This window comes from Echinops telfairi, unplaced genomic scaffold (assembly GCF_000313985.2).
Source record: "Echinops telfairi isolate 266 unplaced genomic scaffold, ASM31398v2 ScPeMD7_7473;HRSCAF=8511, whole genome shotgun sequence".
Classification (NCBI taxonomy): Eukaryota; Metazoa; Chordata; class Mammalia; order Afrosoricida; family Tenrecidae; genus Echinops; species Echinops telfairi.
In genome coordinates, this window is record NW_022111377.1 from 1057434 (window position 1) to 1076329 (window position 18896).

The 18896-nt window shown below is 38.8% G+C and overlaps 1 protein-coding gene across 1 annotated transcript in view; it reads right to left on the bottom strand.

Moving 5' to 3' along the window:
- CDC123 (cell division cycle 123) overlaps window positions 1–18896 on the bottom strand; it is a 60397-nt gene that overhangs the window by 33780 nt on the left and 7721 nt on the right. Inside the window, exons 3-7 of the mRNA XM_004712658.2 lie at window positions 17937–18008; window positions 10822–10879; window positions 10246–10278; window positions 4940–5035; window positions 1830–1936 (exon numbers count right to left, since the gene is read on the bottom strand). Coding sequence (XP_004712715.1) covers window positions 1830–1936; window positions 4940–5035; window positions 10246–10278; window positions 10822–10879; window positions 17937–18008 — 366 coding nt within the window. The remainder of the gene's footprint in view (window positions 1–1829; window positions 1937–4939; window positions 5036–10245; window positions 10279–10821; window positions 10880–17936; window positions 18009–18896) is intronic.

Genomic DNA, 18896 nt, shown 5'->3' on the forward strand with positions numbered 1-18896 from the left:
CTTCGAAAAAAAAGAAGACGAAAGATGTGAGGGTGAACTTCCCAGATGAACTAAAGTGGAAGGAAAAGTAAAGAGTGAAGGAGCAAAGTACATCTGCAGTTTTTTACCCTGGTTCTCCTGTTCAGCTTCTACAGTTTGTGATATGTCTTATGAAAGAGGTAGGTAAAAAGACTCAGTTAATTGAGATAAAGTGTTTGTTTAATATGGGAAAGATGGGGAGTCTAGAAAAATAATTGTTTTTTCATGACCCAATAAAAGCCGCATAAAGAGCCCTGAAGGTGTACTCTACTCATTATGGAGATAGCACCTGAGCTCTTTGGCTAGAGAATAATTAGCAAAAGGAAGACAACACAGCAATTCCACTTCCAGAAATGCATCCGAAGGAAGTGATTAAGGAAGTACCCTAAGGAAGTACACAAAGATGAGGCTCGACGATATTCACTGCAGGATTGTATGTAATATTCAAAATGAGGAACTAACCTAGATGCTCACACGTAAAGTATTGGTCACATAGGTTATACCACAGGAGCACAGTGGAGCAGTCGTATCACAACTAAAAATAGGACTGAGGTAACTAAGGTATGCGAAGGAGCTCTGGAGTGTAGTGGTTATGAGTTGGGCTGTGATCCTCATGGTTGACAGTTTGAAACACCAAAAGCTCTGAGGGAGAAAGACTGAGCTTTCGACTCCTGTAACCAGTTATACTTAACAGTCTCAGAAACCCCCAGGGATCACTATGGGTCAGCACTGACTCAATGGCAGTGAATTTGAATGGCAGGTGAAGATATTCATTAGATATTGTTTAGTGCAAAAGCAGCCTCCTAAGCAATATGAACTACATTATCCCACTTTTTGTTTTTAAAAAATGTGTAGAGACAGAGATACTTATTTTATACTCATACACAGAAAGAATTAGAGAAATAGTTATTGTGATATAATCATGGGTGGGTACTTTTACATTGTACTCTTTTGTTTAACTATGGACCCTGTGGTAGTTATATAATCGTTTGTCAATTTGAGGATCAAGAGTATAGGAGTGGAATCTAGCCTGTCAACCAGATCATAGCCAATGAGGTCTCTGTGTGGGCATGGCCTTCTCCTGAGAATTCTGGGAAATCTGCTATTTCTTCCTTAGAGGTGGGAGACACTTGTCTCTCTCGACTCACTCCCTTAGGGATGCTCTACTGACAAGACACATGGCGCTATGCCCTGGGAGCTGGAGAAGCCACACGGACCTACTCTGATGCAGTCCTGGGTGCCGGAGAAGCCACGTAGAGACCCCTGCCAGCACTGAGATGCTTACAACGCCACTGGATTCAAAGACTTTCTACATACTGGCCTGTGATTGTCCTGCACTCAGCGTCATTGCATGTGTTTAGTGAGTCTGAAGAGGACTTTATAGATTGGTATTGGACATATGGACTTCGACTGGACTGGGTTGCGATGCTTTCTTAATGTACAATTGCTTTTTATATAAAACTCTCTCTTATACACATATGCGAGTTTCTATGGATTTGTTTCTCTAGTCTACCCGGACTAACACAGACCCTAATTTTGTTTTTCTACAATAAGCACATGTTGGTTTTATAATAAGGAAAAAAATTACTGAAGTATTTAATGCATGGAGAGATATAAGAAATACTTGATACAAATGGATATTCATTTCATAACATTTAAAAGAAAAGAATTACAGAAAAGAAAGTAGGTTATTCTAGGAACATGAAAGAGTTATTATAAGGAACTGCTGTTTATACTAATACTAGACATAATTGAATTTCACCTGTATAAAACCTTGCACAAGGTCTGAAGAACAAGAGACATATACTTACGGCTGAGTAAAGTCTCGAGTGATGAAATCAGAACTCTTGAAAAGCAGGAAGATGTCGCTGAGCGTTTTGCATTTCAGAGAGCTATTCATGGCTATCCAGTACGCATCCTACATGGTAAAGCACATGCTGGTTAATATGGACTCCAAGTTCACTGCTATGGATGAAACTCAAGCCCATAAATAAATCAATGATGCATATGACCTGAAGGGCTTAAAAACAAAGTCAAGCAAGAGAGTAAACTATCTTGTCAAACATCAAATTACACTCAGGAATCACCCTGCCTATCAGACACTCAAGTTATGAACGTGGAGATGCTAGGGCCGTCACCCTTCAGGTCAGGCTCAGACACTCTGCCAGTGTTTCCTACTGATGGGGAGAGAAAGGGGGACGAACTACCAGAAACACTGACATCTGCACTAGAGTATGAAGACCATGAAGAAACAGGCTGAAGAGTTACTCTCCAAGGACAAGGAAGTGCTTTCCTTTCGTCCTGTTCCTGGGAAGTGACAACTGGAACACCCGACATTTGGGGACGGGGGGCAATGAAAACACACGTCTGTACAATCTGGGAAAGAAGGAGGTGAGTCATTCTGAACGCTCACAACTTTAAATGGTGATTGCCTCATAAAGTTTATTGAAATATGCCTATATGTACGAATGTGCTGGACACAATTGATATATGTATGGATTGTGATAAAGAGTTGTATGAGCCCCTAATAAAATGATTTAAAAAATAAAATAAAATAAAACCCACTTTGATTTAACAAAAGGAGTTCAAAAATATTTTTAAATTGAAAAAAAAAATAGATGTTATTTAAAAAATCTACTTCATAGAACAGCAACTTAATTTTAAGAAAATAACTGCAAAAAGCTATCCAATCATCCATATTGCATAGAAGCGGGCACTCACACCTATTATGTGCTCAATAACCAATGAGCAACTTCAACCACCACAAAAGCCTACCCATTGTAAGCGGGAAGCCTCAACTAGCAAGGAATAATGAACAACATTGCTACTATATAAATTAAAGATTGACTGTTGAAGGACTCAAAGTAAACCAATAATTTCTTATAAGTTCTCCCAATAAAAAGGTGACTGACTCTTGGTTATCGATGGCATATTGAACATACACATTGCACTCCACTTAAACAACAGTGTGTACATAGAAAACCATACAATTGATCAAGACAATTATTAACTCCAAGGAAAAGAAAATCTTGAAGAAGAGAGCACAAGTACTTGTGTTATTGTTAGGTGCCTTCGAGTTGGTTCCGACTCAGACCCCATGTGCAAAAGAAGAACACACTGCCAGGTCTTTTGACATCTGGCAAGTGTTAATGTTTGAGCTGTGTTGCAGCAGCTATCTCAATCCATCTCTACAAGGGTCTTGCTCTTTGTGGTAGTTACATAATCTGGTGTCATTTTGAGGACTACGAGTATAGGGGTAGAGTCTAGCAGGTAAATCAGGATATAGCCAATGAGGCCTCTGTGTGGGCAGGGCCTTCTCCTGAGGATTCTGGGAACTCCTATATTTCCTCATTGGTGGTGGGAGACACACTCTTTCCCTGCTCACTTCCATCGAGACATCCCTGTGGAGAGGACACATGGAAAGAGGCTGATGGAGCCAGATCTCTAGAGCTGGAGAAGCCACGTGGAGACCCCTGCTAGCGCTGAGCTACTTACAATGCCATTGGACCCACCAGACTTCCCACCCAATGCTGTGATCTTCCTGCATTTGGCATTACTGCATGTGTTTCGTGAGTCTGAAGAGGGCTTTATAGGATTGGTATCAGACATCTGGGTAATATCGGACTTACGGACTTGATCTACATGGGCAGGGGTGTTTTCTCAATATTCAATTGCTCTCGTATATACAGTTCTTTCTTATACACATCGGAGTGTCTATGAATTTGTTTCTCTAGTCTACCCAGACTAACACACTCTTTTTCACTGACACTCTATTTTAACAAGCATGAAGTCTTTCTCCAAGAAAAGCAATCACATACTCTACTACAAGGAATCATAATAGAGTACATTCAAAACTAAACCAAACAACGCCACTGAGTCAATGCCAACTTATAGCAACCCAAGAGGACAGGGTAGAACCGCCCCTGTGAGTTCCCGAGACTATAGCTCTTTATGGGAGTAGAAAGTCCCAGCCTTCTCCCAATAGGGTATCTTATGTCAGAAATATAACGGGTATAATTGATGTGTGTATAATACTAATGGTAAATACTGAATCTTGATCTAACCAAAATTATTACATAATGAGGGTGAGAGACTAGAAAGTAATTGGGACAATGGCTGTGCCTGTCAATTCCTGAGTGGAAAGTCAATAGTTAGGACCTAAAATTGAAAAGCAGGAGATAGAGATGAATAAAAAAGAATCTGCTAAAATATTTGGGAGTGGGAGAGTGCTCTGGAGAGAGTATAAAAATATAGCAAAACAGGTGCCAGAATCCACTGACTTCTGTAGCAAGCTTCGAGATCTAGTTGAAATTCTAAACTATATACACTATGACTAATTTTTTAAAGTAACCAAATAAAACAAAGACTTAATACATCGCTCCTTTTACAGTAAGAAAAGCTACATGAGATGATTTTTGAAAATGTAGACAAGTCCTCAATTCCTTCCATGAGTTTGGCTGACAAAAAATTGTTTTCTATTACATGAGAAAAACAATGGTAAAATGTTCTATGTACTTTAACTTCTCAAAATATCTTTGTGAGTGCAACATGAAAATAATGAAATACCATTCGAGGAGAAAAATCATCATCTTAATTAGCAAATTACTCTATTTTTAGATCCTGTGACATTTATGTTTTATTTCTCAACAGAAAAAAGACTTGCTAAACTTAGGCGAAGGACTAAGATTCTACAAAGGTCAGAGCAAAATTTCCTTAGAATTTCAACACTAGAATAAAACTGTCTCTTGCCAGAATATTAGCATTTCACAAACTCAGGAAAGTGACAGGAAAATACTCATAACTCTCAGCGTATCTTTTCTAGAATTAGGACTATAATTGGAGCCTCTGTGGGATATGAAAGGAAACCAGCAGCAAAGCACACTGTGTTCAAACAACATGGAAGTCACATATGCAATCCTACCCTGGGGGCGCTCCAGTTAAGCTTAGGAAAGACACTGCCCCCTAACAAATTGACAGCTTCTTGAACTTTAGTGGTGAACTCAGGAAATTCTGGAGCCTACAGAGAGAAAGAAGAGATGGGTTGGGCCAGTCAGTACAATCATAATAAATATGGAAAATAAGATCAAATTCTAAGTTTCATGGCTTACGGTACCCAAAATAGAGTTTAGAACACAATCGCTAGCAGAAATTCTGAACTCAGCTACAGAAAGTTAATGATCAAATACCGTGAACCAGTCAGAGGGAAAAAAATAACTGCTTGAATGTCATTTTCAAAACAAAAAACAGAGACTTCAGAAGGAACCTGGGCATGCGAGGAAGGGAAAAATGGATCTCTTAAAATATAGCTAGATAAAACCAGTATTTCAGTGAGATGGAATAATACCTGTACATACTCTCCACCCCACATTTAAAGTGCCAAGAGTTTCCATTTGGTGGGAAAGAATCTTGAACAGATCCTTCAAAGGCTTCAGGAGAATGAACCATAAATGAAGTGGTACATTGTATTTAAATACAACTGCTTCCAGACAAATACTAATACAAGTAAAACTCAAAAACAGGGCTCAGATCAAGTTAAAATGTTAATTCTTTGTGGTTTATTTTAAAATGCATATCTTACATAAGTGACTAAAACATGCTAAGCATTCATTTCAACTGGGAAGTATTTAGAAATACCACTGTTAAGGAACTTTAAAATGATGGCCATTTTGCATTGTGTTAAGACTTACATCACTGTCAAAGAAGTGCATGGAAATAAACTAGAGGTAAAGAGGAGTAATTCATTTTAAGGGGTGTGGAAGTGAAGTTTTCAGGAGACAAAATCATTAAAATTAATGTCTGATAATTACATACACACGCACATATATAAACACAGATTCTCCACATAGTTATTAAGTGAGCTATCCTTTTCATATTTGCTGCTCCTTATTGGGCAGCTGCACGCTGTTCATCTTTACGGGAGCAGATAGCCTGAGTCTTCTCCCTTGCAGTGATTGGTGGGTTAATAGTCCAAAACTTAACCTGACAATGCCACATAAGTAAATTATATCCTCCAAAAATAGAGCAACTAGTTTCATGCCCAGTCTCAAGTTCTAATCCAGCTCTGACAGAGAAAACTGGGACAAGAGTTTGGGGTACATTTCAAAGAAAGTAAAGATTTTAAATAGCAATATGGCTCTCACACTAGAAATCAGTTTTAAGCAAGAGGGCACTGAGTAAAAGTGGAACCCTGCTGGTGCTCTGGTTAAGTGCTAGTGAAAAGGTCCATGGTTCATACCCACCCAGTGGCTCTGCAGCAGAAAGACTGCGTGTCAATATTACAAGCAAGAAAACCCCGTGAAGCAGTTCTACTTTGTAACACAGGGTTGCTGAGTCAGAATGGACTACATTACACCCAACAAATGAGTAAAGAATGGCGAGATCAAGGGCAGATGAGGCCACATTTCTTTCTGTTGCACATATCAGTGGGCTTCAAAAAAAAAAGTTCATAGAACAATCCCTATCTTTTAATCGCATTTTTTCACAAACTTATTGAAGCCCCTTTACAAGTTTGGCTTCTATACTGGTTAACAGGATATTTTAGTCTATTGATCAATCTACTAGACTACTTCAGCTTTAGAGACTTGGAGTTAAACTGCAGCATTTAGAAAGGGTTTCAAGATGAACGACAGCATTAGAAATCCCACCCACCTCCCTCCCTCCAAATGAACTATGATTACCTTTCTATGACGGAAAGAGGTAAAAATCTGTTCTGTCTTATTTACCTATTTTTCAACATCCCTGACATATAAGTGGGTCTGTTTTGAATTTTCTTTTCAGACAGTTAATATACTTGCTTGGTGCACTCATTTATGAGTTAAATAGACTTTAATATGTGTTGAAGATTTTTATATCTGTAAGATGAGTCAACTTTACTATTTCCTGAAAATTACATTTTAACAGAATAAATTTTCTAAGCTCCTAACTCATGTAGTTCATTTCAAACCAACAGTCGTAGAAAGGGTTCCCACTGTAAGTGGGATGAAATGCACATTTTAAATCCGCGAGGACCTTCTCTGATCTGACTGCACCGGTTTCCAGCCTCACGGGCAGTGTCTGCTTCTTTTTCCATTTGAGAATAAGTTACAGAAATGACGTCTCTTAATTCCTAAATGTTTTCAGGTATATGTCCTAGAAGACAGTACATTCTCTTATATAACAATAAAATTACCAAATCAGAGGGCTAACACTGATACAACTATCTAATCTATCCATATATTTTTCTAATTTTGCCAATTTCCTAGCTCAGAAACCATCTAGGACCATGCATAGCATTTATTTGTCATGTCTCTTTATTCTGTAAGTGCTTTTTGTTATTATTTCTCACAATCTTGATGTTTTTGCAGTGTGCAGTACAGTTATTGTATAAAAACTCCAAAAAGCTGAACAAGTGAGATGTTCCCTCATGAATAGACTATGCATTTTGGGCGGCATTGCCACAAGTGATCCATCCTTCCTAATGCACCTGTGCAAGTACCCTGTCCCATCATTGGGGAATTTAACTTTGATCCCTTGACTCAGGTGGTATCTGAAAGGGTTTTACATTGCCAAATTATTAATTTTTCTCTTTATAATGAACAAGTGATTTGGGGAGAGGTGTTTTAAGAATAAGCAAGTATCCTTTCTCATCAAATATTCATCCACTAATTTGAACATTTATTCAACTGTGAGGATTTCTGATTTTACCACCCCCATTCACTGAGTAGTGCCTTTCCCACTGTAAAGGGATCTCTCTTTCCACTACTTAGCGTAGTCACGACGTCAAGGTGGGCTGTTTCGGTTGCTGTGAAGTTGACTTCAATTCTCCAGAACAAAACTGCTCTACAGGTTCTCCAGGCTGTGACTTTTCAGAAAAACTGGAATGTTTTCCCAGAGGCTTCTGGGTAGATTCCAGGAATACTGGTCCCAAGGAATCTATAAAACGTGACTGTGCGAGTTGTAAGCTAGACTGGAGCTATTTCTCTTTGCATCAGCCACATTTAAGTGTAATCGATTGTGCTATGCATTTTTCACTGGATGTTCTGACTAGTTCTCAGGGTTCAAACAAGAGTTTGGAATGTTAGTTTACTATTTGAATTCTGCTTAGAGTTAACTGACCCTTCCGGCTTTCAGTCAGTGTATGAGCCTGATAAGAAGCAATCTGCTGAGAAGTAAATGTCAAGATTATGAATTTGAACATTCTTATGTTTTCCATACTTACTATGTTTTGTGGCTTTGTGTAATCTTTCATGTGTCTTAAAAATTATAGCCCACTTGCTTGCAAAACATGGCCAAGTATTGTTAGAGGAAATTAGTGCAAATGTCACTTGGAAGTTAAAATAATTTGAACACCCATGAAACAACCTTAGCTGCTGGAAGGATGCTTCACTGTTTCAAAACCCGAGTTTCTCCCTTTCCTTGTTCCACTTGGAGTGGTGATTCATGTCTCAATAGCTCCAGGGCAGGGACCCAGAGACCCAGACAGATTCTGACTCAGAATGAGCAGAGTCAAACCAGTATGAAGTCCTGGTTGTAAACACCAACTTTTTAGTCAAGCACTTAGCCATTTGTGCTACTCAGGGATGCCAATTCTTATCACCATTAGTTAGCCTATACTTATTATTAATACTCAGCACTATTCTTATTACTTAGTACTGTCATTTTTTGCTATAATGCTCATATTTGTTGTCAGTTAAAGCCCACTCAAGCTGGCTCTGGCTACGTTGTGTTACATCCCAGCATTCTTTGAGCATTTCCTTAACCGTCTGGCACAAGTTTTTCCAAGCTCATTTTTCCTTTTAAATCCCAGCACTGAATTTCTTCGGGGAGCTTTTGTTTTTTTAGAGGAAAAATGGTACTTAAACAACCAAGGTCGCGGCACTGTGTGTGCTCACTGCTATCATGATGTCATTATTGCTAGGCCTCAGGGGGCAAAATGTGGCAAATACACACTCATATATACACACATACACATTTATATTATTTACCTCTGCATGTTTTCTGATATACATCACAAACCATGAGTTGACAATATAATCTGTGACTTTTTAGGTGTGGATCAAATACCTCTTTTCCCTTTAAACATTTCAGCACACTTTCAATTGTCACTGTAATCTCTATTCTGATAGTACTCTATCATTGATCCCCTATATTTCTGGTCATTTTTCCTCGCTGATTGATAATCTCCCTAATGACAAAACTCAAGTCATGCTCCCCTGTGTTGACCTCATTGCTGTGCGTCAGGTCTATGCTGACTCATCGGGGAACCCCAGGACAAAGAACTGCCCCACAGCATTTTTTACCCTGTAGTCTTTATAGAAACAAAGGACCAGCCTTTCTCCTGCACAGGGTGCTGAGTGGACTGAGCTGCTGATCTTCAGGTTAGTGGCCAAGTGCTTGCCCACTGTGCCAAGGGCTCCTTATTTATTTCATGTACTCAGAATAGTTCCATGACTGTGCTATTAAGTAACATGTATGTTGAAATGAAATGACTTTTCATAAAGGAAGAATGATCGACCTGGGGTGAATGAAACATGTGAACTTTACATTTCTACAAGTGAGTATCTGTAGCATGGGTAGCTTTTGTGCCTAAGGAAATATATTTGCTTTCAGTATCTCCTCTTATTTTTCTTTTCATTAAAAAAAACCAGAAGCATTTTCTTAGAGTTGTATTAGAATATAGCATCCCTCTAAAAATAGCTTTTTATTTTGTACCTATACATTTATCTTTAGAGAATTTTAGAAAACTATTTCTTACTCAGTCTTTTCCTTAAAATACAAGGGCACTTTTATCCTGAAAAACTATAATATGGTCAATTGATTTCTGCATTTTTATATAAAATGTTAAAGTCAAGTAGTTCTCTACCCTTAGTTAAAGGAATTGTAGTTTTATGTCATTTACAAGTATTTGAATAAGTAGTTTGTTTGTTTTCACTTTAACTTAAGTTCCTCAGATCTAAAGGAATTCAGAATCTAGTGTTAGTCTAGATTTCTTCCTTCAACGCTTAACACAAATAACTCAACGCATCACACATTCACTTTGTAATCAGAGGGGAAAGAAAGCAAACCAAGCTTGCTTATTTAAGAGTGATTGAAATTATTTCTCAAAATAGTAAGTACAAGCTCACAGAGAAGGATATTTGAAATGGGGAGTACATGGGAATTTAGAGACGTATGCATTTCCATGTAGTGTCGACCCTTGTGTGAGGCAAAGCGTGAGGCTCCCTCACCAGGGTGCTACTCTGTTCTTACCGTCAGGGTGGCTGTGTTCTCGTCATCCGACCACTGCATGGGGAAGAAGGCAGAAACCAGACATCAAACCTAAGTAATGTCAACACTAAAGAAATGCTCCTCTAAAAAATCATCTGTATGACACCAAACATTTAACAATTACTTTGAAATCAAATGAGAATGTAAGTGGGCAGGTGAACTAGTTTCATGGAAACAAACAACTAGAATGAAAATAATGAGAATGTTCATGCATTAGAAAGAACATCACCGGTCACTAAGCAATTTGTATAGAAATTGTTAATGAGTTCTTAAATTGCTACTTAAAAAAAATCTTCATTGAAAGTATAAAAGGTGATTTATAAGGATAATTTTTAAGAGTATTTTGGCTTCCAAAAAAGCTGCATTCTATCTTTAAAAGATACATAAATCTTTTAACTTTTCCTAAACATAAAATACATGTAAAGTAATATGTAAAGTGAGATATTCATGCATTTTTTCATTTTTATCAAGGGTGTGGTCAGATCTAAATTTTAGGACCATTTCAGAGATCATCTAAAGTGGGAACAGTGCATAGCAGACATTTTGTTCTGTACCAACCTGAATTTCTTCTGCCTCATCATCACTGTCTGGTTGAGAATGAGTTGGTGGATCCTCCCTAGAAAAATGTACAGGAAGAAAACGGCTTTGGTGTCAGAATAATAATTTTAGGGGTACTGGGTCCATACATACATACATATATATGTGTGTGTGTGTGTATATATATATATATATATAGATTTTTTTTTTTTTAAAGTTCACATTGGAGGACAACTTTAGGGAAGTTTACTTTCTGAGACGGAAGCTAATAAACACCAATATGAAATAAGTAAGAATACACTTCCAGTAAGAGATAACAGAAGAAAAACATTCAGCCCTCTTCTCAGAAATCACTAGAGCAAGGGAAAGAAAACCTCCAACACTACCTGTGATGATGCTGAGAATTATCTATAACTCTGAACTCTAACATATAAGAAAGGGGTGGCAGAGGAGGAAGACAAAATAAAAAGTATAAAATTCAAAATAATTCTCCCCAAAAGGAGAAGACAAAGAGATGAACAATAGAGAAGAAATTAATAAATGTGGAGGATTAATCAAATAGATCCTGCATCTAAATAATAGATATTCCAGAAAAAGACAAGTGAAGAAATTAGCAAAATACATTTTAATTGTCCCAAAACTAATAATGTAATCAACAGAATGAAAAGGCCAAACTAGTGCATAGCAAAATGAACGGTAACAAAAATTGAAAAGAATGCTTCCAAAGTTGGCCATAATTCTTCTTCCCATCTCTTTATACATGACTCTGCAGGGCGACTTTGTCAGTCTCCCCCATGAGAAATGACATTTATTTCTACCCCCTTTAATTTAATGTGTAAAGAGCCCTGGGTAGTCTAGTGGGTTGTGAATTGGCCTGCTAACTGAAAGGTCAGCAGTTTGAACCAACATACCGCTCCTCGGGAGAAAGATAAGGCGTTCTGCTATTTTAAAGATTCAGAGCCGTCAAAACCCACAGGAGCAGTTCTATTGTGTACTAGAGGATGACGACCAGTTGTAAGCAACTATACAGCAGTGAGTTTGTTTTCTGGTCTTTTTTTTTTTAACTTAATGTATCTTGAAAGTGCCAAGGAGCCCTGGTGGCGCAGTGGTTAAAGTGCTCAGCTATGAGCCAACAGACTGGCAGTTCAAATCGGCAGCTACTCCACGGGAGAAAGAAGGCACAGCCAGCTTCCATACAGAGCACAGCAGAAGCTCTATGGAGCAGTCTAACCTGTCCTAGCGGGTCTCCGTGGCAGAACTGATGAAATGACAGTAAGTTTAAGTTTTGGATTGGAAGCTCCAAGTGTTTGCAATGGGTTGCTAACCTAAAAGCTGGTGTTCAAACTCTGCTAGCAGCTCTGAAGAAGAGAGGCCTGGCAATCTCCTTCTGTAAAGATTACAGCCAAGAAACTCCTATGGAACAATTCTACTCGGTAATACATGGCCTTGCAGGAATTGGAACTAAGGGCAAGGGGCACTTATGAGATTTAAGGATACTGCTTATAAGCCTATCTCTACGGACATGCATCCATTTGAGATGTGAATGAAACCACAAATTTCCTGTAAAAAACAATTTCATTTAAAAATAACATTTATGCACTATTAGCTTATAAGTGAAACCCTGTGATGCTATATATTTATATAAAATTTATAATATTTAACATTATACAATATATGAGCTACTGGGTCACCTGGGTTGGTCAGTATGAGGATCTCCACTGCACGGTTGTCTTTACATTTGATATTTACTTTCTAAGAACTTTTAGACAACTTTTATAGTCATTACTGAAGTAATGCTTTCATGAATGACACTGGTGTAATGGAATTAAAACTAAAGTTTATGCTTGGGTCAAATTGACATGTATCCGTAGAGATAGGTATTACCACACAGAGAATTTTGAGATTAGAAGGCTTAGAAGAAAATGAATTTGGATATACTGTTGTCTCATCAAATGGCTAAACGTCACCATAAATAGTGACCACACAGAGAATTTTGAGATTAGAAGGCTTAGAAGAAAATGAATTTGGGTATACAGTTGTCTCATCAAATGGCTAAACGTCACCATAAATGGAGGTAAATGTAAAAGGTTTCTGTAATTTTGGCTGAGGAAAATGAAATGCATCAAAACGACATATGCATTAAACCTACTGTTAAATTAAGTTTATTTCAATACTCATTTTGACCAGGAGAATGTGGCTCAAGTGACAGCACGTACCTCTGAGCCTAGGTGTCAAGAGTCCTTACAGATTCCCCTGTGGCAGCAGGGGACTCTGCCTCGTTTGGTGGTCAAATGACCCTTTCACAGGGGTCGCTCGATTCATAACAGTAGCAAAATTACAGTTATGAAATAGCAATGAAAATAATTCTTTGGTTTGGGGGTTACCACAACATGAGGAACTGTCTGAAAGGGTCGTGGCATTAAGAAGATTGAGAACCAGTACCCTATGGTGATTCTGGACTGCTGCTGCCGCCAGGGAAACAAACTAGGGCTGGGCTTCATCGGAATGATCGACCACAGGGAAAAGCAGCCCAAGATGTCCTACAGCATGAGAGGTCCAAGGGGAATTGGCCCAACATCAGCCGAGCCATCAGTGACATAAAGTATTGAACTTTGTACTTAGTATTTTCAGTCATTAAGTTAGGGGAGGTGTATTAAGCAACAATTGATGGTAGATACAGGTGATTATCAGGAAACATACAAATGTGAAAGAGAATATCCCAAGAACGTTAATAAATACAAACAGGTCACAATAAAGGAACACAAATCAAAGTGACATGGGAGTTTGTATCAAACCAGAAGAGTGAACAATACCTTCAAACTCAGGTTGTTATTGTTGTAGGTTCTAACTAAAAAATAGAAAAAGCTCCACTGGGCGGGGCTTTCGTAGTATGAATTTTTCCTGCTAGGTGAGCATCAAGTAGCTCGCTCTTGAGCTAGAGTACCCAGTGGCATATCCTGGGAAGGTTCTCCCTGGTACAGTGAATTTTTTGTAAAAGCAGTTTCACTCAAACCTCGTTTTTTGTGGTGGCCGATTTAAGAGAATGGCATATGGCTGGGGAATTCTGTTTGCTGCTTGGGAGGGAAATGCTGCAGAAACTGTTGTGATGTAAAACTCAGCTTACAAGGACAGTGCTATGGGAAAAGTTCAAGTGTACGAGTGGTTTTCTCCTTTTCAAAAAGGTGAAATGTCAATTGATGACAAACCTCGTTCTGGACATCTGTCAACCTCCTGGATGGACGAAAACGTCCACAAATTTCACTTGTGCTTGAAGACTGATGACAGACCACTGAAGACATGGGGAAGTTATCTGGACTATCTTAGAGCTTGCTTTCGCTAATTTTAATAAAAGATTTGAGAATGAGAGAGTCGCTGGGAAATTTGTGAATGGGTTGACTGACTGACCAGCAGAGAGAGCGTGCTTGGAGTGAACATACTGTGTTTTGAAAGAGCAGCTCTGCAGCGGCCCAGACTTTTCCCAAGGTGCTTACTGGTGATGAGACCTGTTGCTATTCTAACGACCCCGAAATCAAACATCAATCAAGCCAGTGGAAAATGCCATCACCACCTCGCTCCAAAAAGCTTGTCGAGTAAAATCAAAGATCAAGGCCATGCTCATTTGTTTTTTGATGTGAGGGGAATAGTGCATTTGGAGTTCGTTCCACCAGGTCAGACTGTTAAATTATTTAGAGATTCTGAAAAGATTGCCTAACAGTGTGTGGTCAAAAAAAATAAAGCCTGATTTGTGGCAGATGGGGGACTGGTTTTGCCACCATAATGCACCTGCTCGTGTGACCGCTTCAGTGCACTAGTTTTTGGCAAAAAACAGCAAGCTTCTCTTGCCCCACTCACCTGACCTTGCTTCATGTGATTTCTTTTTGTTTCCTCGAAAGAAGAGGGATATGAAAGGACTGCGATTTGATGATGCAAAGGAGGTAAAGGAAAAAATAATGAGGGAGGTGCTGTCAGCCATTCAAACAGATCAGTTTGAGAAATGTTTCCAATAATGGAATTGCAGATTTGACAAATGTATTAAGTGTAATGGAAAAGTATTTTGAAGGTGATGTTTGCTTTGTAAAAACTTTAAATACATAGCTTTGAAAAAAAATCCTTTTTTGAGGGGGAACTGATCACAAGGATCTACATATAACGCCCTCCCTGGGGGACGGACAACAGAAAAGTGGGTGAAGGGAGACATCAGGCAGTGTAAGGCCTTACAAAATAATAATAAGTTATAAATTATCAAGGGTTCATGGGGGGGGGGAGTGAGGAGGGGAAAAAATGAGGAGCTGATACCAAGGGCTCAAGTAGAAAGAAAATGTTTTGAGAATGATGATGGCAACAGATGTACAAATGTGCTTGACACAATGGCTGGATGTATGAATTGTGATAAGAGTTGTACGAGCCCTGAATAAAATGATTTAAAAAAAAAAAAAAATATATATATATACCTCATCTAAATTATACCTACAATTTTCAAGTTTTTACCTATAAGACTGCTTCAATCCAAAACTAGTACCTTGTTTCAAATAAAACTCTTCTCAGTCTCAATAAACGACATTTTTATTCACCCAAATGCTCAATCAGAAATCTGAGACTAATTCTTGACACTTCCCTTGCCATCATCAAAAAATATCTCAAATCCATTCACTTCTCTGCTACTTTCATATCCATCATCTTTGTTCAAACTACTAGTAGTCTCCTCTGGGCCAATATGAGTCTTCTTAAGGCGCCTCCGGTTTCTCCAAAATAATCCATCACATGCTGCAACCAAATGTCAGTCAAGTCACTTGCTAAGATCTTTACCCTATCTTACTATTTTCCTCAGAATACATTCTAAGCTTGTTAACTTGAACCACTCCCCAATACTCTTAACCTTTTCAGAATGCAAACCACCTCCCCCTTCTTACCACCTCTCCACTCAAAGGCTCAATGCCTCAGTCAAACTGAAACCTGAGACCAAGATCCCTTTACCGTGACTCCTCCTCCACCCATTCATCCCTCACCCCACCCTGGCCCAGGACTCTTGTGACCCACTGTTCTACCCCAGCCTATTTCTCTAGTGAATAGCCAGGGTAACACGATTCACCAACCAGACCTCCATTGATGGCAGAAATGGGAGGGAAACAGAATCCCAGAAGCCAGCAGAGTTAAAGGGCCAGGTGCCTATTTGGGGGGCACATGCCATTTCAGTCACAGACCTCATGCTGCTCCTTGTCTGCACAGACAATAAAATCCCTTTCTGCTTCTTTTGCACAGAGTGTGGGCTTTATTTCAATTGGTTGATAAAGTAAGACAAGGACCCACAGGTTTCAGCAACAACCAGCCAACCAACCCACCTCACTGCCACCGAGAGGCTAGTGACTCACAGCAATCATATAGGACAGGGTAGAACTGCATCTGTGGGTTTCCAAAACTGTAACTCTTTATGAGTTATGTACATAAACTTTCTCCCATGGAGTGAATGGCTGGTGGTTTTCAACTGCTAACCACATGGCTAGCAGCCCAACACATAACCACTAGTCCACCAAAGCTCCAAGCAAGAGGATACTCTATTTCTGGAGTATGTCATGAGCTTACATGCCTATGAGCCTTTGTTAATGTTATTCTGTCAGCCTGCCAGTTTCTTAACCTCAACGTTCTTCAACTGACGTCACTCAACCTTTCTATCTCAGAGACAAAAACATTACTTCAGGGGATTTCCTGACTGACTACAATCCCAGAAGCCCAATGATCTAATGTCAGTTGACTCCAACCGTCTATATCCTTCAAGATACTTATATATATTTTTTTCACTTATATATTTACTTGTATATTCATTTAATGTCCATGCCTACTAATCGTAATGATGATGATGTGAGCAGTTAATATTTTTTAAAACATGCACTAGGCTTTGAGCTAGTATACTGTCCCTTGCATATTCTTTCTTTTGATTTTCACATCAACCCAATGAGGTGCTATGCAAAATAAAGTAAACGAAAGAGATAAAGAATGGTGGGCTAGCAACAATTGCTACCATTTCCCTGAAAATAAGACAGTGTCTTATATTAATTTTTGCTCCCAAAGATGCGCTAGGTCTTATTTTCAGGAGATGTCTTATTTTTCCATGAAGAAGAATACGGTACTCATTTATTGTTTTATTAAAAGAGACCTCAAACTTCCTGTCTGCTCCAGCTGCGCTGCAGCCAACAGTGAGCTGTGCAGTGGCGCCCGCTACGGTCCAGAGTCCAGAGTTATGGTAGCTTCAGGGGGCCTTATGTTCAGGGCGGTCTTATTTTTGAGGGGATGCCTTATATTTCAGCGAGAGGAAAAACTGTAAGTAGGTCTTATTTTGTGGGGATGTCTTACTTTGGGGGAAACAGGGTATTATGCTTTTTTTTTTAAGACCAGGAGGGAAGAACACAAAAGCTATCTGGCTTTTTAGCAGAATTATGCAGAGAACATTAAATTCAATAATTCATGAGCTTTTTCAAGTTTGCTCGGGGGAAAAAAGATTTACGAATATAGGAACTAACTGAACAAAGTAGATGTTGGTGGGGGTAAATTGTAAGGAACAAAATTTTAAGAAATTAAATGATAAATCCTAGTAAAGTTTTCAGTTTATGATGAAAAGAAGATATTTTATCTTAAAAAACTAAAGAATTTCAAAGGTTTAAAACACAGCTTCCCCACCAGCACCTCCAGAGGAAAAGTTGTCATATTCATTTTCTACAGGCAGAGATTAAAGTAGCATAAATTCTCAGCTAGTAACTACTAGGGGACACTGTCATGCTTGGTAAAGAAGAAGGGCAGTGAGAAGGAGGAAGGCTCTCAAGGGCCCAGGTGCAGGAACAAGTGTGGGGATGGCACAGAACCCAACTGGGCAATGTTTCATTCTGCTGTGCATGGGTCGGAAGTGAGTGGACGGCACCTAACCATAGCAGGTCTTGAAAATATGTTTGAGTAAGCATCAGGTAGAAACCAGGGAGAAAGATCAGCACACGGCTGTAGCTAGTTAAAAAGGGAAGGCCTCGGGGGAATGAATGGTGCCTAAGCTAAGGGGCAATGCATTGTAGATGGTACAAGCTGAGATTCAATCAGTACAACATTCCTTTATGATAACATTCAGAGGGTAGGTGTTTTCTGATATACGTTACCTTCCTGAAACCACCAGCGTTCCATCATCAAGTAAGTAGTCCTTCACATTCTGAGGAAGTGGAAGAATGACACTAAAAACAAAAACACACACCGAGAAAGGAATCACTGTAAAAGACCAAGCACACGCAGAGAGGAAAAACAATTCCACACTAACTTGGGAATGATTTGCTTCCCTTACTTGATATGAAGTGAACATTGTTACTGGCCTACACTTGGAAGCAGTAGACAAGGACGTTGAATAATGTGAATAAATACTGCAATAAACTAGACTGTTTTTTAACAATTGTCTTTGTGGTTAAAAAAACAAAACAAAACAAATCCAAAGACCTGGACTGAGATCATGGTATGAAAGCAAGAAGTTCAGAATAATTCCGAGTGTACACAATATTTATATGCATTTTGGAAAGAAGCCAGTACATACTTACAGGAAACCTAGGGAAATATAATAGAAAATTAACGGTGCTTGAACACTTGCTAAGATAAATGGCTGAGTAGAACTGACCTGGAAACCACTCTGTGGTTGGCAATGGCATGTAAGGCTAAGAATTCACGATGTGTTTGGGGGCAATCTATTCAATTAATAACCAGAAATATAAAGCTGATTAATGGGGTTTTCTTTGTGTTAATTTGTTTCAGATAATTATTTAGAAGGCAAAGCCATTCTTGAAGTTAGTTAGAAATCAATGGGACAATGTGCTTCTTATCCTGTTTATCATCAGAAATTGATAATCTAAGATATACTATTGTTTTGACCTTGAAGTACAAAAAAATTTTTTAAAAGATTATCACCTGCTTTAAAGAATTGTTCAAACATCACTGAGGTTTTATTGGTTAAGTTTACGATAATCCACTGTCATTCTCCAGGATCCATCTGTCTTTTTCACAGGCCAAATAGGCGAGTTAAATGGGGATGTGGTAGGAATTACCACCCCTGCATCTTTCAAGTCTTTGATGGTGGC